General features: G+C 42.1%; 1 protein-coding gene across 4 annotated transcripts in view; it reads right to left on the reverse strand.

Annotated features, from left to right (window-relative positions):
- The window catches only part of LOC115587369 (polypeptide N-acetylgalactosaminyltransferase 18-like), a 182,659-nt gene that overhangs the window by 8,122 nt on the left and 149,304 nt on the right, over nucleotides 1–25,233 (reverse strand). For 3 of the 4 annotated variants that reach the window (XR_003985029.1, XM_030427205.1, XM_030427203.1), the window contains exon 10: nucleotides 16,540–16,707. Coding sequence is in view for 3 of the 4 variants with exons in the window: in XM_030427205.1 (XP_030283065.1) it covers nucleotides 16,540–16,707 (168 nt within the window). In the remaining variant the exon portion in view is untranslated. The remainder of the gene's footprint in view (nucleotides 1–16,539; nucleotides 16,708–25,233) is intronic. The other variant, XM_030427204.1, reaches the window with a different exon arrangement.

Raw genomic sequence — 25,233 nt, forward strand, 5'->3', positions numbered from 1 at the left:
TGAAGATCAGTGACTGGAATTAACTGAGCTTTGCCCCTGTTGCCTGTCTGATCCATTGACCGTATTACACATAGGTAAAAATATGGGTTTGAAATGTGCAGCCAATGTGGAAGTGACACAAACCTGCAGTCTGTATGCATTTTAATGGCCAGCAGAGATGACTCCACTAGTTTCCCAAAAAAATCTAATCAAATCAATTGTATTTATAAAGCCCACAATTACAATCACATTGCGTCAGTGGGCTTTACAATCAGTGAATGATATCCTCTGATCTTAGACCCTCCATCTGAATTCTCAATCTCAATTTCTGTTTTGTAAATTATGAACCCATTTAGAGTAAAACATAGAATAAAGCAGGGTATGCTTCAGTGTGTGGCTACCTTGTGATTGACAAGTCACTAAATTAATATTATCAGTCAAATCCATGCAGTATCCTACCCAGCTCTACCCCCTCGTCCAAAAAAAGAGAAGAAGAAGATGGCAACGAGTTCCAATCTTAAGGCTTCAAAAAGCTGTCAACAAACCAATGTGTGACATCACAGCGGGTTTACACTTTGTCTGATTTCGAAGCTTGAAGTTTGGTTAGGTAAATCTTTTCAAGTCACATTCAGGGTTGTTCACTCTCAGATGATACTTTTGCATTTGTTAGTATCAGTTCTCTGGGAAAAGAATTACAAGTCCATCTTGACGGGACAGATAGAAACTCCACGACAAAGTCTCCAAACAATTTGAAGTTTCTGGGAGCATGTCACATAGTCACATAGTCAAAAAGTCACAGGGATCAGAAAATGTATGGGGTTGGCAACTGCTGACACCTCCTCATCAATCAATCACTCCCATCTGGTGAGCTACGTCTGACAGATCCAGACAGTCATGGTTCATTCATTAAATGTGCAGTAGCCCGTTCACCCTGAAGACTTCTAGACTTCTGCTTTATTTCATAAGGGGTGTATAAATTTGATATGACAAAGGAAGCAGTCATTCATTTAGCAGAGGTGGTCTGTCTCTGCTGCAGGAAATAGTGGTCATTAATAGAATGCTGAGCTTTTCTAAAGATAAATGTTGTATTGTAAGACAACTTGCAATTTCTGCTTATGTGCCATCATAACGAGGTACATTAAAGCTGTTCTAAAGAATGTTTTTAGAATAACAGTGAAATTAAATTACTTTATACCATGGTCTGGGGGAATACTCGATTCTGATTGGCTGCAGGGTGTCCATTAACCCCTTATATATGGACACCTACTAAGTAGTTCCTGCTGTAAATCAATGCGCTAGCTGGCGTATCAAATCTGAATATTTTATTTCCAGCACTGAGGTTTGCAGTCCATCAGTCCTTCAGTGTCTTATCCTCTGAACACCACAGGGTGGCGACTGTAACACACAAGCTGCAGAAAGTATAATTCCCCTCTAAATTTACTGATACGCGTATAATCTCACATCCCGTTCGCTGTTCAACTCTCTACTTCAGGCTGCGGCCACAGTAACGTTACACACAGCCGGTCATTTGTTTGTGAAAATCTTGCAATTGATTTTTCGACATGATTGGTTAGTTAGCTAATCGTGTTAGCTAGCATACTGTCAAATTATATTTATTGTTTGTCAAACGTATGCAATGTTATTGACTTTGAATCTTGCTAGCATAACGTTAGCTTTCTGGCTCATCGCTGAGCGGACTAGAATATCTCCCATTGCCAAGTCGTATCTATGATCCGTCCTATTTACTGGAGGAGTGAACAACATCTCCGTTGCATAAGAATCTTACAGGAGTGTAATGATTGTTCCAGGTATTAGTCAAACCCTCAGGCGTTACCAGGGAAACTAAGTTATGGCTTGTAAAAACTTTATATTTCGATTGTAAAACGCATGAAAATGTAAATTAATGGTCCGAATTTCTTTTCTTTGGCAAGTGACCATGGTATAAGCGGGATAATGCTCTTCGAGGTAGCAATCGGAGGCAACCTCCGCTGTGCGTCGGACGGTTCTTAGGCCTCCGCGTCATCCATTAACTCCTGTTTATGGACACCTTGTCGGGCATTATCCCTTACGTAATTTTGAAAGGGATTGCTCACCGTAACAAACTCACAGAGTTATCATCCGACTCAGATCTGTGGAGCCTTTTGTGTCTTTTTCACTCAATGTTTTGGCTTACCTCCTGTGTGAAATGGTTGACAATGCTGTCACTGTACCAGATATGTGTATTTTTATGGAGCCAGAGCTGATAAAGTGAATTTTGGCATTGACTAAAATTAGTCATCGAAAAGCCAAAACCCCTGAACTGACAAAGAAAACACCAGCACTGAAACATTTGTCTTAGAAAAAGTTGTGTTGGCCGGCCCTGAAACAAACATTTGGCAGTGAATTCTGTATCTTCCAGTGACAGGATTTTACAGTGGATTGCAGTTTCAACTTTCTTTAACTGTTTTGGTGTGGAGAGAAGGGGTTTGAGGGAAAGGAAAGTATGATTTTAACTAATTTCCCCATTTGTGGGACAATAAAGGAATACTGATTTTCATATCTGCATACTAATGACAAAACTCCTCTGATGGAGATTTGCAGTCCTGACATGAGTACACACCTAGCACACAGCTTCGACTTCCATCTGCAGCTTTATTAGTCCCACAGAAAACACTGCTCCTGCACAGCCTGAAATGCCTGGTTTGGAGCCGAGCCTTTACCTCTGTAACTATTTTGTATCACTGTGTAACAGGTGTTACATAAACGTATATTTCTATATATCTATCATAAAATATATACACTCGTCAGTCAGCAGACATACAGTTGCTACTGCTGTGGCAGCGTTATTTTAGATCACACTACCTTGCTCGGTATGACCTGCCCTATTCTGCCTCTGATTGGCTACACCCTGCCTGTTAAGTAATGTGCTTGTGCAACCCTCACCAAAGACTGAACACAGACGAGATGTCTCACTCCGTCGCTAAACCGGAGCGTTCAAGATACAGTATAAAAAGGGGTCCTGCAGCAATGCACCATAAGAGAAAAATAATGTGTTTTTTGAAAATTAAAGTATGTAAACTTAGTTAACTAGGACCCCCAAATAAAAGTGTGAACATGAAAATTTGCATAATATGAAAAACTGAAACAAATCTAAATAGCTCCATACAGCTCGTCTGGTGTAATCCAAGTCTCTTAGCCCTGAGATTCCAAATTAATCTGAAAATATGTTATTTATACCATATTTGAGGCCGAGATCTTTACGGGAGCTGCTGAGCTAAAAAGTGCATTAGCAAACAACCTGTCTGAAGTGAGTGCACAAGCTAAACCTCACACAGAGGATGCAAAATGTCTTCCAAAATAAATCTGGAATCACACAGCTCACGGAGAATTGGATGAAGACAGATGAGCTGTATGAAGCCTTTAAATGTTTTATTTTTTAGTAGTTTTTAGTAGTCCCCATCTACTTCAGTTGTTTTGGAGACAGCTGCAATGCTGTTTTGCTGTGAAACTATAGAAATGTTTACTTGGCCATGAAACTTACCCTTACTTATGCATCAGCATGGGGGTGAGTAGATAATGACTGAATTTACATTTTTGGGTGAACTGTTCCTTTAAGGCCATTGCCTTCACAGTATTTTATCACTGCATTGCAAATAATACACTCATCCTCCACCATTTTTGCAGTCAGAAACAGCATGAGCACTGGGTTTGACATTATCAACCTTTACACTGCCTGCTGCCGTGAGCTGCTAATGGGACTTTATAGCAGGAGGGACTTGTCATAGTCTGATGGCTTTAACTATATATAGTACAGTAACGGAACATATGATCCATTAGAGTAATCACAATGGTCTTTCTTACCTTCTCTGCTAAAAAACAGTCAATTGGCTTTCTCATAGTGTACGACCTCCTGAGTGACTTCCAACAAATGTACTTAAAAGTCTTAGCTTTACCTCTTGGCTTCCCTGAGGAGTTCAGCTCAGACTAAGTGTACAGAAGCTGTGTTAAAGCATATACAAACACACACACACACACACACACACACACACACACATTCCTGTTCCTGCAATCGTACACGTACACACACAGACAAATAGTTGGCTTTCATCCAGCACCTTGTCCTCAATTCAGCAGTGAGCCCTTCTGTCATTCTGGAGAGTGCAGAGTTGGACCACACTATTGATTCCCTGCTATTAAGGCGGGAACACTAGTTAATCAGTCGGTCAGACAGCCAGTCAGCCAGAAAGCCATCAGACAGCCAGTCAGCGGGTTGGCCTGTAAGTCAGGCAATCTGTCAGCCAGGTGCTCAATCACCAAGTCATTCACCTCAGAGGATGTGGTGAATAAAAGCACTGCAGGGAGACAAAGAGCGGAGATGACTGGAGCACCGAGCGTGAAGTGCTTCTGCAAATGCAAATCGCACTCGATGAAACGTTCATGCTGGAATACACTGATTTCATCTTTACACAAGTGGGACGGCAGCAGTGACGCACCTCCGCTCCTTGCTAACTGATGCACCGCAGATTCCCTCTATTTACCATAATTCAATCCTGAATGACTAATGTCTGTGTTCCTCCATCTGCGGATAATAAAAAAGCAAAACACAGCCCCCGTCTGTGGTGTAAACATGTTAATCATCGCTATGTTTTCTCTTAACACACATGACTAGGTTTTATTTTGAGCTAGCTTTATATAGGAGAGGGGGTCAAATGTGCTCTTTTGTACTTTCTTAAGGGGTCAAAGAAGGGTTTTGTTTTTGTTATTTGCTTGTTAGATTTCATGAAATTAGATGTTGTCTCAAATGGTCCCTGTATCTCACTGAAATAGTTCTCTTTACTACTTTACTCATACACGAATGTCATGAGATGAGAAAAAAAACAGATACACGTCTTTTTGGAGTTCTCCGTCCTGATAGGATAAAGTGGACTCGGATACCAGAAATGTTCTTTTCTCTTTTACTGCATAAGCGGGGGAGGACAGACATGAGTGACTGTTTACTTAGCATAGCAATGAAATACTCCTCAGAGTCTTTTCTGTTTCGTCATCACCGATGAAAGGGCCAAAGATTTTGCCTAACTAACTACAAGGAGCTGCATCGTTGTATCATTGGAGAGATTACCTACAATAGCATAATACTCAGTAAGGAATTATATGATTACACCAGGACCTGCAGACCCACTATAAGATCTGAACTGGCCAACCAAATGGCTCAAGGGAAAATTAACTAGTACTATTGTAATAATGAATAAATAAAAAAGATGCTGTTTTCATTAAAAAGGTAAATGCTTTCTAATGTAGGATCTGTAATTATTCTTTTTCATTTTTGATATGAGAATGATGGGCAAACACTCACACTTAAGAAACAAAGGAAACAAAATCAATACAACTTCAAAATAATACAAAATAGTACAATTGCCTTTGGGCTGTGGCCTAATATTATGTATTAGTTTTGGCCCTCAAAAGGAAAACATTTGGGCACCCCTAGATCACTCAAAAAATAACTCATGGAACGTATTTCTTCATGATTAAGTCGTTTTCTTTCAGCATTAAACAATTCTTTGAGTATACTTAGGTTGGCTCAACTTAATGTATCAGGGTTGACTCAACATATTTACAATGGTTGGTGTGACTTAATTTAATAGAGTTGGTCCAACTCTTTTTAGAGGAGGATAAATGCACTAGTAAGTGAAGTTGAGCCAACCTAAGAACATCAAGTAACAACAAAGGAACTGATTTATGCTGAAAGGAAGCTGTTTAATCAAGTGGAAAAACATTCCATGATTTATATCTTTTAAAGAGTTATTTTTTTCACAACATACATATAAAACAATTTCATATTAATTTGTTTTGGCATTAACAGTTACATTTCCCAACTTTTTTTTAACTTGACTACTTATTGTCCACCTTTTTTTGTCCCCCTGGCTCAATGTGATGCAGTCTAAGTGCAAAGTATAATAACTGCACGTGTTGTTCCTTTTTACTCAGGTATCCATGCATGTGAAACATTTAGCCTAAAGATTTTATCATAAGAACAGTGTACATGTGTGGCCCCAGGGTCCATATGTATTCATTGATCCCCTCCAACCTCCTCCATACATGTTTTTATTGCCTTGCATGACATAACACACCTATCAATTATGTACGCTGTGCTGTGTTCAGCTGCTTCACACGAAAAGGCTGCCTTGCAAAATGCCTTGCACAAAAGGTAATTGGCAGCACTAGAGAAATCACAGGGTTGAAAAAATACGAGATTCATTCTGCAGAGAATGCAGTTCCAACATATTGAACTTCAAAGATTTGACAAACTACTAAACTAAACAATGAATATTTAAACCCAAAGGTTCTTTCATATCGCACTAAGCAAGCAGAATCTAATATTTGCAGTACACAAATACTTCAATGACTCCAATTAAAAAGTTTCCAAAATGTTATTGACTCAAGCCACAGCTGCGCGCGCCGAGTGTGAAGAAAAAAACACGCGCTGGTGTTTGCAGTGTTCACAAGCTCCTGGAAAGTAGCTGCTCGTCTGGGCGCACTCACAGATTACTGATTAGAATGAATGGAACGTGATCATACATCAGCGGAACCACACTCAGATCCTCTCATTGTGGGATTAATACAGCACCTGTCATATCCTATATGTACATGATTATCTAGGACGCATGGACAAAAAGTGACACACGACGGGAGCACAGCTACAATCAAAGAGTTGTGACAGCTGACTGCTGCTCTTCACTTTCGGATTGATACACTGCACTGTGATCAATACAAAGAGCTGCCGTCTCGCTTGAAACAAACTGTTCTCGCTCAGCAGAGCTCCGTGAGTCAACCTTTCCTCTGCTCCGGTGTTGTGTTCCACAGTGAATCTGTGTCTCAGCATTAGCAGAATTGAAACTTTTTTATAGAGCTACCTTGAGATAAGCGGTGTCCATCAGAGGACACATAAAGGCAGAGCAACAAAAAAAAAACCTGTTGTCAGAAAACACCACCTGCCGCACGAGAAACTACTACCTGCTCTCAGGCGGGTTTTTTCGTGAGGCAATTTCTCCATTTCTCTCCCTCCCTCCACCCCTCTCCCTCTCTCTTCCTTGCCACTGATGGCTGCTCCCCTCGGGTCAAGCGAGGTTCAATATTGTAAAGGATCTACTGATCAATAATTCACATATACTGACTGCTTCACGCTGCCTCCCTGTCTCCCCGTCTCTCGTCTGCCTCACATCTTCGCAGCTCTGCCTCTCCCCTGCTCTCTCCCCTGACCCTCCGTCGTTCCTTCCTTTTATTCTCTCACCTCGCCTCTCTCTACCTCTCATCTGTTTCTCTCTCCTGTCTTCTTGGGGCTCCACACCTGTTTCCTCTTTGCCTCTCTCATCTCCTCCTGTGTGTCGGCTCCTCAACCTGCACCAACACCCTCAAAGCTGGAGATCATAAATACAGATGCACGCAGCAACATAAAACACAAACACACGTCTGTTGGTTAGTCAATAATTCATCTAAATTTCTCATTGTATTGTTTTAGCATTGTTTATTTTAATTGATCCACATTATTGATTTTGTGTGTGGGTAATTTCACTTGGTTGCTGGCTACCTTGTTTGGTATGCCTCTGTTTAAGTTCGTTGGCATTACATTTCTTTTTTAAAACTGTCCTTATAATTAAATGCAAAAATAACCGTAATTGCCAGAGGCTATTATGCATTGGTGTCCACTCCATGCTAGTAACAGGGTTGACCCTGACAGAGTAAGGACTCCGAGGTGTAAATAAACATTTTCATTGGTCCCACCAGTGCGCCTGATATTCAGCAGGTCAGAATTAAATGTGCACTTTGTAGCTTTGAGGTAGAAAAAAATTATTGACTGATTTTGAACTGAACAAACAAACTAGCCTTAAGGGATGACACAATAAATACTTACTCACTTTTTCCAACTTTCTAGCTTCAAACAGTCTTCTGGGACCTTATTTTCCCATGAGAACAGCTTGTTTATCCCGTTTTGGAAGACATTTCGGAATTTGTGTAATGAGCAGAGGCTGGGCTTCCATGGTAGCTGTAATCTGATTGGCCACCCCAATGGTCATTGACCTGGGGTAATGTCAACCATTGCGCTAAAGCTCTTTACCGACGCTGCATGTTAAAACAGAAGCAAAGCCGAAACCTTGTGTGACATGACTGTGTTAAGAACTCATGAAGGCTAATGCTATTAGCCTTCATGAGTTCACCAGCAACATGTGAATTACTCTTCTGTATTACTTGCCTGCTGAAATGTAGTTGTCCCTTAATATATTTAAAAGGGTAAAGCTTGACAATCTAAATGTTACTTTGGAGTTGTCACTGCTTATTGATCCAACTCAACTTCTAAAAAGTTAAAGAAAATGTTAAAAATCTTTAAAAATGAACTTAATTCCTTTTCCTCATTTAAAAATTCCAGAATCTACATGTATGCATATATTTTTCAGACACTGGCTGTGGGAACAACAACAAAAGCATATTTTTGTCTTTAATTTCAGTGTTGATCATGAGTATTCATTTCCACAGACTCATTTTGGATTTATTTTAGTTATTTCCAGACATTTCTCAAACCAGAGCTGTAGGCCCTGCACAACCTATCTTGAAGACCTTCCCTCGCACTCAGCACGGACAGGGTAGGACCAGAGCCTTCAGTGCTTCCTGGTATAAAGCCTATACCTGGGTTGATTACTCTGTTCCGGAGACAACGTTTAACTCAGCTTCTGGCTTTTCAAACTGGAAAATGGCCACGTAAAAAAGGGGCTTTCTGCTTACATGCTAAAGCAGAGCACCATCTTAATGCCATGTTGGCATGGACGGAGTACCAGAGGGGTTTTGAGAATGGACAAACAGTACCAAAAAAGGTAGAGGAAAATAGGAAGTATATCAAAACAGTTGCAGATGTTTTGCAATGCACAGCCACTCAGAACATCGCACAGCGTGGCCATCGGGAGTCAGAAGACTCAGGAAACAAGGGCAACTTTTTGGCCATTTTGGAGCTCATAGCCAAGCATGACCCGCTAATAAATCAGAAAATGGGACATAGCAATGCCAAGTACACCAGCAACCATATTCAGAATGAGATTTTAGAGGTTTTAGCAGACATGGTGAGTAGGACGTTATTGAAGAGGTAAAAGAAAGTGGGGTGTTCAGTATTCTAGCCGATGAAACAAAAGACTAAAAAACAGGAACAAATTTTATTAGTACTCAGCTGCTGCTGGGCTAACTGAAATAATTGTTAATAACCTGCAAAAGTACGGTTTAGAATACAGAGAACAGCTGGTGGGGCAGGGCTATGACGGGGCTTCAGTAATGAGTGGCAAACACAGTGGTGTGTCTGCAAGGAAACAGTCCCTGGCTAAGCATGCCTTTTATGTGCACTGCAATGCACATTGCCTACATTTGGTTATTGTGGACACAGTCAGAGCAGTACCAGAAGCGTCATGCTTTTTTTTCTTTGCTGCAGCGCCTTTATGTGTTTCTGTCAGGATCCTATATCCACCAGAAGTGGCAGGACATACAGCGCTCAATGTATCGGGAGGATCAGCCTCGAGAGTTGCCCAGACTCAGTGATATTAGGTGGGCTTGCAGGTATTATGCCTGTCGAAACCTAATGGACCGGCTTCCAGCTGTGCTACACGTCCTTCATGACATTGATGAGGAGAATAATGGAGACAGAAGTGTAGAGGCGTGTGGACTGCGAGGGCAGCTAAACCATGATTTCATTGGCCTTCTAGCAACCTTTAGAAGAATACTTGGAGATACAAAGTTTTTGAGTGACATGCTGCAGTCCTCATCAGTGGACCTCGCCAGAGCAATTGACCTCATTGAGGCGCTGCAGGACTCAATAGTAAAATATAAAGATGAATCATCTTTTGACCAGCTTTGGACAGAAGGGCTAAGCATTGCTCAGCAGTGCAACATCAGCACAGAGAGGGTGTCTAAAAGGCACCCCAACACAAGCTCTGCTCTTAACGACACTGTTGTCATGTCCACAGTTGCTCAGCGATACTGTGACATCGGCAAGGATGATTTTGGTAAGACTGTTTACTATCCGATCCCACACCGTGTAAATGCTGAGTTAGAGAGGCGGTTTTCAAAAAACAATTGTGATATCATGAGAGGGATTCAGGCACTCAATCCTAAAAGCAACAGCTTTTTAGAGGAGGCTCCTTTATTTATGTTTGGAACAATTTACAACATAAACCTGGAGGATCTGAGGCATGAGCTCCACCAAGCCAAGCGGACCTTGAAGAGAAAGGAGGCAGCTGGAATGAAGAATCTCACCGGTTTGCTTGAGTTTACAGAGTTCCTGGAGCCATTTAAAGAGGTCTTCTATGAACTGTTCAGGTGGTGCAAAACTGCTCTGGCCCTACCTGTAAGCACAGCTGCCTGTGAACGAAGTTTTTCTGCATTGAAACTGATCAAAAATCACTTGCGCACCACCATGAACAATGAAAGACTGAGTGATCTTGGTGTGCTAAGTGTGGAGTCTAAGTGAGCCAAGGCGTTGGATATGGATGAGTTTGTAAGGTTGTTCAGCAGCAAACACGGCAATCGCAAGATACAGTTATGTTGAAGTGTCAGCACTTCCAAATGAGTGGTACACTGAGTGGTACTTATTCTAATTGTGATATCACATAATTATTTACAATACAGTGTAAAGCACTGAGCACTAACTGATCTTGAATATTGTTATTGTTGTCAGTTTCACTATTATTTTTCTTAAGAGTAACTACTACATGGAGCACTGAGATGTTTAGTATACAAAGCTGAGCACTAAGTGCGGATTTAGAGTACAGAATATGGTTATTGTTCTTACTTTTAGTGGTAGGTGGCACCTACTCTGCTTAAAACTGATTACTGAAGTGAACTCATATGTTTACTGTACAAAGCTGTTCTGCTGTTAATGTTCTAAATTTTATTGTGATGATTGTGCTTAGTCTTATTAAAACTGATAGCTACATAGAACACTGAGATTTTTATTCTATTTTTTTGAGTATATTTTACATTTTTATTTTATTTTATTTATTTTATTATCAAAGGATATTGTTGTTACATTGTAAGAATTTAAGTGATGCTTAAAACTGATTCTATACACAACACTGCTACGTTCACTGTACAGAGCTAGAAGCACTAACTTCTTGCTAACTCTGTACAGCAAACATGCTAGTGTTCTGTGTGTTAACCACTTGGTAAGAGTTCACCCAGCAGATTTAATGTGGCCAAGAAAAGAAAGATGAAAACAAACAGTGTGCAATTGTACAATCTAAATTGAAGTGATCGCCTATATTGAAGGGAGCGATCAGTGGCAGCTCTCATTTTTGTTACTTTTGGGCGGCCCCACACAGATTAGTTGTTGTTACCCCCTGTGCCCCCCACCAGAAAATTCTCTGGACCTGCCTCTGGTAATTATCTCATTAATATTGTAAATATTAAAATTCTGAGTTTGAATTCTTTGAAACGACACAGTGCCCCTAAAAATAGCACATAAAAATAGCTTTGACAAACACCAACAGGGTGTTTGGACAGTTGCCTTTGAACAAATGTATTCCTGTTCATGATCATTTACATGATTTATTAAGAAAATAAACAAAAATGCACATGAATGATGTGCTGTCTCACCTGAATGAAAAAGTAAGGTGCACCAGTGGAACCAATATAAAAAGCTAGTCTGTGGCGGTGTCCTCTGACCCCCATTGCATTTTAGGTTTATTGGCAAAATGTGACATTTTCACGTGTTTGCAATAAACAAATCACACAAAAACAGTTCAAATAGTTAAATAAAACTAATATTACAAGGATTCGATCCAAATTTAACACTAAATCCTACTTTTAATCATCACTGCAGTCTCAGAAATATTCAACCCCCTGAATAGAATTCCTTATAAGAGCACACATGTGCAAATCAGGTGTAGTCTATAGCACACCTGATGCAACCAATCAAGGGCTTAATTGGTTGCATCAGGTGTGCTTAAGATAGAACACCTCAAATTGCCTGGACTGTTGACGGTGACGTTTCATTGCATGTTAGAAATACGGCGAAGTCAAGAGAATTGTCCAAAACGTTCAGAGAAGAGATCATTGCCCTGCACAAAAAAAGAAAAGGATACAAAAAGATAGCAAAGGCACTGAATGTTCCTCGAGATACAGTTGGAAGCATAGTTCACAAGTTTAAAGTTAAAGGACCAGTGGCTACACTACCTGGACGTGGCAGAAAGAGGAATCTATCAACGGCTGCCACCAGAGTCCTGAGGAGGCAGGTGGTCAAAAACCCTCGACTGACTGCAAAACACCTGCAGCAAGACTTGGTGGCAGCAGGCACTGAGGTGTCAGTTTCCACCGTAAGGCGCATACTAAACGCTGAAGGTCTCCATGCCTGAACTCCAAGATGTACACCTCTACTGACCCAACAGCACAAGAAAGGTCAGCTCCAATTTGCTAAAAACCATATAAATGAGCCCAAAAAAAAAGGTTTTGGGATTCTGTCCTGTTTAGCAATGAAACAAAACTAGAACTTTTCGGGCCTATGGATCAGCGGTATGTCTGGAGGAGGAAGAATGAAGTATACACTGAAAAGAACACCCTGCCTACAGTGAAGCATGGCGGTGGCTCAGTGATGCTCCGGGGCTGCTTCGCATCTTCTGGCACTGGAAACCTGCAGCGTGTGGAGGGCAAGATGGATTCAATCAAGTATCAGGAAATCCTTGGAGAAAAGGTCATGCCCTCTGTGAGGAAGCTGAAGCTTGGGTGTCATTGGACCTTCCAACAGGACAATGATCCCCAGCATTCTTCAAAGTCCACCAAGGCTTGGTTTCAGAAGAAGTCCTGGAAGATACCAGAGTGGCCATCACAGTTGCCTGACTTGAAAATATCTGGTGTGATTTGAAAAAGGCGGTTGCAGCACGGAAACCCAAGAATATTAGTGAACTGAAGGACTTTGCCCGTGAGGAATGGGCCGAGATTCCTCAGGAACGCTGCCAGAAGCTGGTGTCTGGCTATGCATCACGTTAGCAGCAGGTCGTAACAGCAAATGAGCGCTCTACTAAGTACTGAAGATTCTTGTCATGAAGCGGTTGAATAATTTTGAGACTGCAGTATTCATTAAATGTGACATTTTGTGAAACCACTTGTAATATTAGTTGTTTTGAGCTATTTAAATTGTTCTTGTTTGATTTGTTTATTGCAAACAGCTGCTAGTTTGTGCATTTTGCCGAGAAACCTAATTTGCAGTGGGGGTTGAATAATTTTGATTGCAACTGTATGACACCTTGACGACGACGTGCATAAATCAGCCGATGTGCCTGAGGAGCATTAGTCACTTTAACAGTGAGAGCGTCCTTCATTATTTGCCTGGCTAAACAATAATCCCCCTCATCTAAGAGCACACTGCCTGGTGGAGGGGCTTAAGACGTCACTCTAAATGGCTTGAAAACGTAAAATAGAGAGAATGTCAAACCGAAGCTGAAGCCGCACTCATTAATTTCTTTAATATTGGCAGCTGATTCCATTATGTTGTGAAATGCGGTGACAGGCCCACAGAGAACCATCATCCAACTCTTTAGCTAAATGTTTTGGTTTTACAGGCACAACTAAGCTAGCATTAACCTAATTCCCAGCTGCAACAGACAGCTGTTTTAATGAAATCTTCCAAAAAAAAATCCACCATATGCTACCTGTCCAGCCCCTACAGCAAATACAGTCAGAAACTACGTTGTAAAACAGTGATGACATTTAGCTGCTACAGTCCGAATACTGCACTTACACTTATCAGATGGTGAGCCAAATACTGTTTCATAATGGTGTTAATGAATGACTGTGAAGGTCTGTGTCTGCTGGGTGTATAAATGAGGAACTGCTTGTTGACCATTATAACTCTGTAACTTGACAGTGTGTGTCAGTGTTGTGCCTGCGCATCACTTTGGCTTTTGCTGAAAGACGTGTGTGTAATGAGGTGTATCTTAGGCACCACAGGTAAAAACACCATGTCTTCATGGACAGCCAGTGTTGAGATGCTGGGCTATTTTGCAGCTGAACTGGTTGACAGAAAATCCAATGTCCAAAACACGCATTTAGGTGTTCATGTTATCACATAGCATTACATACATCAGACCTTCCTGTTGTATTTATATCTATATATGTTTGTTCAACTATCAGTCACATAACATTACATTCCTAAAACATGGGCTACACGGATGGATTTTGGCTGTTGTCTGTATTTTCTGATTCATGGACTGATAGAAAAGAGCTCTACAAAAGTCCCTCAGTAAAAAAAAACCTTGACCCGACTCTAACAAGTCAAACAAAAATGAAAAATGAACTTTGAATGCGGTTTTTATCCAGTGCTCAGATTTGTGCTCCGGAAATGTATGTGTGTGTGTCTATCCTTAACCTTTTACATCTAGTTGCAATGTCAACAGAGCTGCACCTCTCCCCACAAGCATCACTTGCCACGTACAGTAGTGTTGGCTAACAGTAAGTACAGAGTCAGCTCGACAAAAGCAAGCAGAACATTCTGTTTGCCGTCCTGGCTGCATAATAGTGGAAACTTGACACTTCATCTGTTACAGTCTGAAAACTCATCAGCCTATGTGTAAGAAAAGAGACGACGGCTGATGTATTTGCACGATTCTTGCAACATTTGGTTTGAATGCTAACGGCTGAATGCACTTTTCACTGACAGTGCTTCCCAATCAGTCGGTGTCATGGTTCACATTCCGATTCTACAGTGTGTTTATCACATCTTCCAACAATTAAGAATAACACCTTTCCTGCACAGGTTTACGTGTTACTTGGCCTTATTTTACATTCAGGGCATTTAGCAGACGCTTTTGTCCAAAGCGACTTACAGTAATTCATACATACATTCATACACTGATGGCAGTGGCTGCCATGCTACGTGCCGACCAGCACATCAGGAGCAGTCTGGGGTTCATTATCTTGCCCAAGGACACTTGGACACGCAGACCAGGGGAATGGAACTAGCGACCTTCCGACCACAGCTGCCCCCTTTATTTTCTAGCGTGCAGTACAGATTAGTGCCTGGCTGAAATCTGTGTCATTATTTTGCAGCAGAATCAGCGGCAGCCAGTTTCAGAGGGTGCTGATGGAGAGCGAAGAGTTCTCATTGTTCAGTCAACATTTCTTGGTGCGAGCTATTCTTCGGGACCCTTTTAGGAAATGGGATGCGTACAAAGTGATGGGGACAAAACATTCCATTTAAAAAGGTGCTGCAGTGTAGGTGACACCAGTGCGTCTGGCTAACATCCACCATGCTTTTAAGTAGAGCAGTTTTTGGAGCAGACAGTGATTCGGTGTATCACTGGTGATCCAGCTGTTGCATCACTAGTGCTGGACAGAAGCTTTGCAGGATGAGCCAGCTTCAACCCCCGCGCCGCCATTTGGTATGCGCTCTCCGTCAGCTCGCCAACTTTAACTTTTAATCCCCCTTTTCCACTGATGGAACAAGCCTGACCGGAGAAATGTGATCAAATGTTGAACCTGCCGTATCGCATTTCTCCCCTCCCCTTCCCCTTTGAATCTTTCATACATCTTATGTTTCATCTGCTTTGTTGGAAAAGCGGGTGGTTCGGTCTCAGGCCCTCATTCGACTTCCCCACCAAAACTTTTTAAGACAGAAAAAGAAAATGGGTTTCTCCTTTTATTTGAAAAAAGAAAAAGAAAAAACAACCCAGAGGGGTTTTGCCTAATGGGTTTCATCTCCCTGACTTCTGACATGAGTTAGAAGTGAGATTTTCGAACTCTGGCCGATGCTAATTAGAGGCAGATTCCCCTGCCGGTGTGCCCACGAGCTGCAGATATTGAGTTAACTGGAGGGTGAAGGGTGGGGAGGTATTGTTCTCTGAGGACACTGGACGATGGGTGAGAGGGGGAGAATGATAGAGAGAGAGAGAAGAAGGATCTGAACGATGGTTCGTTAAAGGATCCCCTTATTCACTCTGATGTCTGGGACGAAAACAGAACACACACACACACACACACACACACACACACACACTCGCACTCAAACACACTCAGAGAGAGGCGTACGAATGCACACACACCGAGCAGAGATGCCTAGGGCGTGAATATAGTAGTGCCTTCTTTCTACTAATTATCCAGCTCCCTCTACTTATCCGTCACATTTTGAGACAACATTAAAAGTGTGAAGATTAAAAATAAGACAGAAGGTTGTGATAAGTCAGAAACTGTGGATGTGTGAAAGCTCATTATCCAACTGAAGAAGATGGGCTTTTCAAACGCCTACCGCATAAAAAAAAGAAAGAAGGAAAAAAAAAAGCAGAAGAATGATCAGTGTTCTACAGGAAACAAAGTGGGGAGGAAGATGTACGGATCCCACTCATTTGAATCACGAAAATGCGTTCTCAATCCACGGAGAATCGGTCCGGCAGACAAGAACCAGCAGGAAGTTCCGGCTACATACAGAATACCAATGAACAAACAGTAAGATCAAAGCTGCAGCCACGCTGAGGGGCTGTAACATGGCGCAGCTGGAGCGCGCCACGTCTTTCTTGTGCGCAGCTGTACACTCACAGCCGCGCCTCTCTGAGAGTGGTTTACCTGAGAGAACGTCCAGGTGAGCTTCATGTGTTTGGTGGCGGCGTAGCTGCACTCCAGCAGCCTGGGTCTGCTGTTCACGTCCACCAGACACTTGTTGTCGTCGTCGTCGATCGTCGGACTCAGCACTCCCAGGTGGAGCTGCTGGGAGCTGGTGTAGTACACATTCTGCTGGGGGGACACAGACATATCAACAATCAGACCACAGGAGCTGAAAGTAAGACTCAGTCCGCCTCAGCTGCGGAAAAACATCAAGAGGTGGGAATACCCAGAAACACTCTTCTTTCATGAGCTTTGTAAAAATCACAAAATCAAGGTGTGTCGTCGAGGATTTCTCAACAGAGCAGCTCCCGTCCAAATCTCATCTCATCCCGAAGTCTTATTTGTATGCAAATTATTTTCTGCAACATCAAACGATCTCCGGGAGATCTAGGTTTCTGGAAACTACTCAGACTGCATGTCTGCAGCTTCGGATGCATCGCTGTTGTACCCGTCAAACTTCAGACAACGCTCGGTCGCTTTCCAACTATTTTCCACCTTCAGTTGGAAATCTTTCCATTTAGGTCATACAGCGATTATTTATTTCCCATTCAGTTTGTGATTTCCTTCATATTTCATACATTTTGTTTTCTATTTCTTAATTGTCACTTCTATCTCATTTCACTTATTATATATATTCCTGCAGAGGGACAACAGTGTGCAGGAAGTTAGGATCTTTTATGGTGAAACACTTCCAACCCATGGTGAAAATAAAATGTAAAAAAATGTAAAAAATAAAAAGTGTACCACCACTTTTTAATAAAACCACGCAGGGAGCTATCAACTAACCACTGAGAGGTACGTAAACACATGTTCCAGCTTAAAGGACACCTAGAGGACACTTCATCATATTCATCATCGACCATAGGGGCTTCTGAAAGTGCACTTCTGCTGCGTTTTCTTTTCTTTTTCAACAAGACGGCATTTAGATCTCCCTTTCAGGAGGGATCTTAAAACACTGCAAACACTTTTATAGTCAAACAACCGAACAGCTTGCATGTAAAGTCAGACAACTAACCGCCGGGAAATAATAAATGAAAACAATTACAGGAATCATGCGGCACATCGGATTAAGAAGCTGTAATGTCTTTTAAAAAGAAAGAATGACTCGACAGATGCAGATTGTGGCTCTTACATTTTACAGGTGCTTTCAGTGTTTTCTCGGTCGCTCTGTAAAGTCTGCGTCCCTGTGGCCAGACGGTGGTGTGCACAGTTTGCTGCTCTCCCTGTGTGTTGCCGTTCATGTCGTGATTTGGACTTTGTGTGTGGTACTTTTCTGTGCTTCCTGCTTGTGTTTTTGTCTCCTGCGTTCTCAGAGTTGCTCTGCAGAGGCCGGGTGTGGCCGGAGCTCTCACACACTTTGCAGCTCATCTAATCATCAGCGCCAGCTCAAATACTCCTGATTGTTTCCACTTGTCGCTAGTGCTACCTCAAGTGACTTTTTGCTCTTCCTCCTGACTCCCTTTGTGCCATTTCCAGAGCCAGTGCAACTCCAAACTCCAGCTCCACAGCCACCCCACCCGCCCAGCCTCCTGACCGCTGCCTCCTCCCAAGATCCCTCTGTGGATCCTCCGTGTCTCGCTCACCTGAGCCTCCATCTGAGCCTCAGCTTCCCGTTACCATGAGCACCAGCTACTCCACCTGCTGAGCCTATACTGCCTGAGCACAAGCCTTCATCCAGTGCCCATCTACCTGAGGAACTAAATAACCTGAGGACCTAAAAATAAATTCCTTTTTCCAATTTTCAGCCCTGGTGATGGATTAATTGATTGGATCATGTGTTGTATTTACAAGTTTAACATGAGTAAAAAGATACCTGAACAGCAGCGTTACATACATGAATAAATATAATGACACTCTAACCACTAAAATATACAGAGCCAGCACTGACACATTTTATAATAATGCACCTTTGTAAAAACCAAGCCGTACTCTTCATTCCCAGAGAGCTTGGTCATTAGCAGCAGGGAGCCCTGTAAGTAGGCTAATTTTTTTTAGGCTAACAATCTCACTTTTAATATGAGAGATAAACAGGCCAGCTGTAACTGATCTAATTAGGAAGAAAACGAGAAATGAAGGAAAAAAAGGAGGGAATATTCAGTGATATGTGATGAAGGAGGGAGGAGAGAGGTCAGGGATGGAAAAAGTAGATCCTGGCTAAATATCAGCCTGGGGGAGATTTTGCATACTTGAAAAAAACAAAACAGAAAACAAAACAGAAGGACATGGTAATGAATGCAAATGCTGGCCCAGTTTTGAAGCCTGCAAAATGTCTGCCGAGGTAAATCAAACACACCTGATGTTGTTTAAAGATCCCGACCAGAAAGTGAGACATGCATTTCCCCGAGTCTGACAGAAGAGCAGAAGATGAGACAAAGAATCACAGGCGACGCGACGCGAGCGGAGCCCAACGTGAGGGATCAGCGTCACCCGGAATTCAAACGAGCGGGAAAAGTTGAGAATGTAACGAAGGAGTGAGCGCGGAAACGCACAACGCTCAGAACAAACGCAAGCATCGCCGTGTGCTCACACTCCATGGGCGTGTGTGTGTGTGTGTGTGTTTGCAAGGGAGTGTGTGGAGGCTCTGAGGTGGTAATTGATGAGAATAATGACCGTCTTGCAGGAACAGGACAATTCGAGACAGGAGCCATTATCACACTGTGAACCAGCCGCGCAGCTTTTAAGCTGCTGTTTAAAAAAACACCTTGAGAGAGGCGACAGCGCGGTGTGTATCAGTGCGTGTACAGTTTGTGAGGGAGTGCGTCGAGGCGGTGCGAACGCTCTCTGTGTGTGTATGTGTGTGTGCGCTAATAAGAGTGATTAAACTCGCATCTGTCAATAGATTGATGCTCAGCTGCCAACAGAGGGCTTAATGCTATCTCCTCTCCTGTCACGGCTTCTTAAAGCTTCTAATAGAAGGATTAGCGCAGCGCTGTGTTAGACAGACAGCAATCTCTCTTGACAAATGTAAACATTTACAAGTGTGGACAGAATAAAGCCATTAAGCTAGGCTGGTTTTTTCAGGTGTTTAATGTGTACTGTCAGCGGAGGACATTCCCATCCGAGCAAAAATCAAACCTGGACGGAGCTGCTTGGTGCTCAAATCTGACACATTTCAGATATAAAGACAAAAGCTGTGCTGTACAGCGGGTTTCACGTTGAGAGGTGTCTTCTAACAGAGGGTGAGAGTCGGACTGAGTTCAAAGGCTCCCAAGACATCCATTGCATCCTTAATTCTTCATATCGACAATTTGCTACCACACCAGTTCTAAAGAGGCTGGAACTTTGTGTAAAACATCAACAAACACTGAGTGCAAACTAACTGTGTTAGCTGACAAAGGTGTTCCTGAGCCCATGTCAACATGTTCTTAATGCCAGCTTATTCAATTCTCCTGAAAATGTATGTAAAATGATGTAAAGACTTCCGTCCCATTAATTCAAAGATTAGAGACGAAACTATTCACCAATCAGTCTGAAGCTCTCTTAGTGCTTCTGACATTGATCTATAGGAGTTTGAACACACTGAAATATTCCCATCTGTCTCACCCGAATTTCTTTTAATGCCAAAATGAGTTCACATCACATAGTCACACATGGTCCGAGACACGCCCATTCACTCCTTCACTTCATGCTGCCTCCTGCAGCTGCACTTGAGAATTTAATGACTGAGTTTTTATTTTTGGGTGAACTAATCCTTTAAAACACCTGTTTTTGGTGGCCACAAACACAGCTGGACGCTGTCACCAAGGTCTCTTTTACATATCCAGTGGCAGGGGCGGTTCTTGGGGGGGGGGGGCCAACAGGGGCCAGTGCCCCTGGAACTCTGAGTCTGGACCCCCCTGTGGCCCCCCCCGACAGGGAGTCTGCATTAATAATACTATGACAGATTTCTTGCAATGATTTTGTCTTGAAGGGAAAGGCAGAAATAAAGTGTCTCAGCAGTTTACTACCCAATCAAAATTGCTGAAATTGTAAACACTGTTTTGTCTGAATGAGGGATTTATCTTTTTTTCCGGGTTGTATGTGCCCCCTAACAAAAAAGCTGGCCCCAACCTGGCCCCCCTATTAAAATTGGTCTAGAACCGCCATACACATGTTGAGATGCAGTTATGAACTGTGGTCAGTGGCTTGCCATCACCACCTCCTCCACCTCCTGGCAGTCAGATCATAAACACCTAACGTGATTGTGATATGACTCGTACACATTTCGATGTGCTACATATCCTATGATGTCATAAATGTGAACGTATCAGTGGTTTGCATAGACGTTGACTACCAACATTTTACCAGCCGACCGGGCTGTGTGAACTCCAACACTTTCCTGTCCTCTCCTCAGCCGATCCTCCAAAGATAATGATACGGTTGACCCCCGACGTCACCGAGCTACAGCACACGGACTGGCGCATTTGCCACAGTAGCCGAGCGTCTATGAAAAACGTCTGTATCATCTATTATCTATCTGAGGCTCTTGGTGGGCTTGTTTCTGACAACTATGGATGTAGTTAGACACACTAATCACTGGTGTTTCCCTCAGCCATCTGTTCTGGTGGTGAAAGACAAACCCCAAAACACACACAAACGCACAAACGCACACAACAGCTGCAAAAATGTCTCAGTACATAATGAAGAGGTTCCTCTAGACGAGTGGAACAGAAAGAGGTGCAGGAGGAGAGTTTAAGAGGGGGTGCAGACGATGAGGTTAACTAGAAAAGATGTTATTTATAGATACAGATAACTGAATAAAAAAAAAAACGCATTGTTCCTACTACTGGTCAGCTCACACACACACACAAAGATAGGGAGCTCATTATGGTATCGTGCGCTGATCAGACTGGTGCCAGTTTTAATAGGCTTACAGACACGGCCATTTTCAAAATAAATTACTTCAGCGCAGCCACAGCCGTTTCATATCTCCGTTTTATACCCATCGGCTTTTAATGACCAGGAAAAAAGAAAATTCCACCTGCAGGCTCTGCTGTTTTCGACGGCTTGTGACGCATTTCGCTTTTTATTCAGTGAAAGTGAAAGTGAAAGCCGGTTGGAAATTCCCACCTTGGAAGAAGAGTCTTTACAGAAGCACAATGGCATTTGATCCCGCGGGGAGGTCACCCATGTTTTTCTCTCCCGCCGACGAACAGACACGGAAAAACACGTCAATTTAGCCAAAGGTTAAACTTTTAGAGTCCGGTAATTGGGTTTCTTTGACAAACGCCTGCACGTAGTGTTTGTGAAAAGTTTTTAAAATCCGGTAATTGGTTTGTGTTTTCTTTGAATCAAACCGACTCCCTGGTGAAATAAATCATTAATACACCACCAACTTTCCCCCAAAATGATAAATCAGTGTCTTCTTAGGTCTCCTTAAAGCACGAACTGTCGGAGAAAAGCTTTCTCTCGTTCCCAAGTGGCGAGGTTGTTCCAAAGTTTAATCTTTGATTAAACTTGTTCTGCTACTTGCTTCCTCTTTATCAATGCTCGTCTGTTTTTTTTTCTCCCCCAGCCTCATACAAACATCAAATCCTGCATTTCCGCCCCAAACTTACATGCAAGTTTAATATCCTGGTTATTTCGGTTCCGTTGACACCCACGCGCCCTCCCACACACGCCCGTGCACACGCTCACACACTTATCCCGTCGTACTCGAGAGAAGTCTCATTCACAACATTTAATCCGTTGCTCTAATCTTTTCACAGCACATCAGCATGACATGCCTTATTCCTGCACTCAAAGTCCTTAAATAGCCTGATGAAGAAGTGAGTGTCCTTGCCTCAAAAGCGTCAATTGGGTCCTCACAAAGACAAACACACACACACACACATGCGTACACACACACACACGAACACTGCCCTGGTAAATAGCTACAAAGGTCTCATTTTCAGACTTTATTGATCCGGCCACAATCTCCTTAGCAATGCTACACCATTACTGAGGCCCAGATCAGATTTCATTATGTGCTTAGTTTCCACAGCACTTTTTCACTACATTTTGCTGAATGGATTTTGTCATCCAACCCACTCCCACTGGCCTGAGATTCACCCCTGATTCAACATCAGCCGCATTCATTTTTGAACATTACCTAATGTGGTGCTGAGAAGTGTCTTCTGTTTATGTGCCAGTCGGGGATGCGTGCGTAGGCAACGGGCTGAAAACATTTTGGTGCAGTGTCACGATAGCTCATTATGGTCAGCGGTTAGAAAATGACACCACTTGCTGGAAAACAATAGAAAATACTTTTCTAGAGAGGAAATTGTGCGGGATATTTTGCCGGTGCTGAAAAACACTTGACAGCTGTGAGAAATAGGGACTGGCAGCCATAATAATGCGAAACTAGGCAGCACCAATAAGCTAGCTAAAGTTCTATAATTCAAAAAAACTATTCTGATATTATCTTCTCATGCCCATGTTGATGGAAGGTCAGGTATAGTTTCATAGTCCACAAAACATTTCTAGAGCATCAGAGCAAAACATATTGCAGCATTCTCCTGAACAATTCAAGTAGATTGGGACTTCAAATCGAAAAAAATTGAAGATAAAATGGCTTCACACAATTTATCCAACATAATCCAAGACTCCAGGAGCCCTGAAATAGGTTAAAAATGTAGGTTATTCCTTTTTTAGGCTTAACTGTAGCTAAAGGCATTAGCTTGCACCTCGTCTAAAAGGTTTCAAGGATGTAAATAATGTATTTTTAAATCCATTTGGGATCTCTGGGGTTTCCGGAGACCTGTATGGAGCCATTTTATGTTGTTTTGCAGATGTTCTTTTATGTTCTAAAATGAGTCCCCATCTACTTCAATTGTATAGAAGAATGCTGTATCGCTGCTTTGCTGTGGAGCTCCAGAAATGTTATCTGGACTATGAAACCTTACCCGACTTTCCATCAACATGCAGATGAGTAGATAACCGAATTTTATTTTGGGGTGAACTGTCTCTTTAAAGGAACAATACAGTCAGTGCGTTTACATGGCACTCAAGAAAACCGAATTACTGTGTTAGTCTGACTATGATGGGATTTCTAAAATGCATGTATACACCTTAGTCTGACTAAAATCGGACCGGATCGGATTTCTTATAGTCGAATTAAAGCACCCAGATTATTTGATTGATAGTTGCATTACTCCTGCATGTATACGTTCCAGCCGATCGGATCAGATTTTGCGTTCTGCACAAGCACGAGATTTTTCCCCGGGGCCGTGAGCCGGAAGTAGACGGATTCCTCCGAAATCACCGCAAGAAAGAGCGCCATTGTGCATCTAGTTTGTGTAATTATCATGTACACCATATACAAAGTGTACAAAGATGTAGCTTCGTCTCGCTCTTCGTACGCCATCTTTCTTGAATGCCAATGTTTCTGTTACCACTAGTTGAAATGGGTACAGCGCCACCTAGCGTACCGGGGTATGACATGCTCTGGCCCAATAATCCGATTTTCTCACTGGCATGTAAACTCGGATAATTGCAGTTGTCTGGTTGAGTAGCATAGTCGAACTATGGCTGTAATCTGACTAAGCTGTGCATGCAAACGCACTGAGTGATGGCTTTGAGGATCAAGCTCTGCAGTGGACCTTTACAACAATGTGTAAAGTAAAGTAAACGTTTACACGTGACACATGTGGTTTACTGCAGACCAGCTATAGATCAGTAGGCTAGGTTTGACTTTAATATTTTCAGTAATCTTTTCAGAGCACCACTGCATTACATGTTGATGGTTGAAGCACCCACTTGCAAGTGTTAGATAAAGGAACGACAACTCTCCTCCGTTCACAAAAAATTGCCACACCAACTATGTTTTTGGTTGTACACTTTTGAGGTATGTATATTTTATGAAAACACACCTCACTTTGCAGTTTAAGATTTACCTCCAAAACATATCAACTTATAACACATGATGCATTGTTTTTACCTATTCAGTAGCAAAAGGTAATGTAAAGTAATTAAAATTAGCTCCAACTCAGTCAATTATGAATTCAATTTTGGTGGGACCAAGTTGGACACGGTCTGTTCCAGTCAGACGGTTAAATCATGCAGTGGGTTTTAGGCCGTTCATGTCAATTTTTTTCAGATTCAGAACTCTTTCGAATTCACATCATGGATTTTCTCAGAAAAAAAAAAAAAGTCTATCAGATACATGGGAACTTGCAAAATCCCATGGCTGCTCTCCAAATCCTTTTTTTTAATGATTTTTTGACGATCGGAAAATGCTGAATTATTAAATTTAGCTCCGAGGGCACCTTTAAAAATGAATTACCAAAAAAGGAATTTGGAGGGCAGCCACATGTTTTTGCAGAGACCCTTGAATTTCATATTAGTTTTTGATTGATCCAGATTCAAGAAAATCAATGACATGAAATGGGAGGTCTTGTGTGTGTGCAATGAACAAATTGTAAGTCTTAAGATGCAACCGCTGCCACTGGGTCTCGAAAAGATTTTTATATTTCCAACTGACATTTGCAAAAGACGCTCTAGCGTCAAAGTCAGTTCCCACTTTGAATCGTGTCTGCTGTTGCTTGGGGTCAGAAGACTGCACTCAAAAACAATCAGGCTCAAAACACTGACTTCAAGTATTCTAATTACATGTTAATGTTCCATCTAATTCCATTAAATAAGTTTAATGCAAAGTGTCACACTTAATGCAAAACGTGTTGAGTCAGAGTGAATGAA

Source organism: Sparus aurata, chromosome 8, assembly GCF_900880675.1.
Source record: "Sparus aurata chromosome 8, fSpaAur1.1, whole genome shotgun sequence".
Taxonomy (NCBI): Eukaryota; Metazoa; Chordata; class Actinopteri; order Spariformes; family Sparidae; genus Sparus; species Sparus aurata.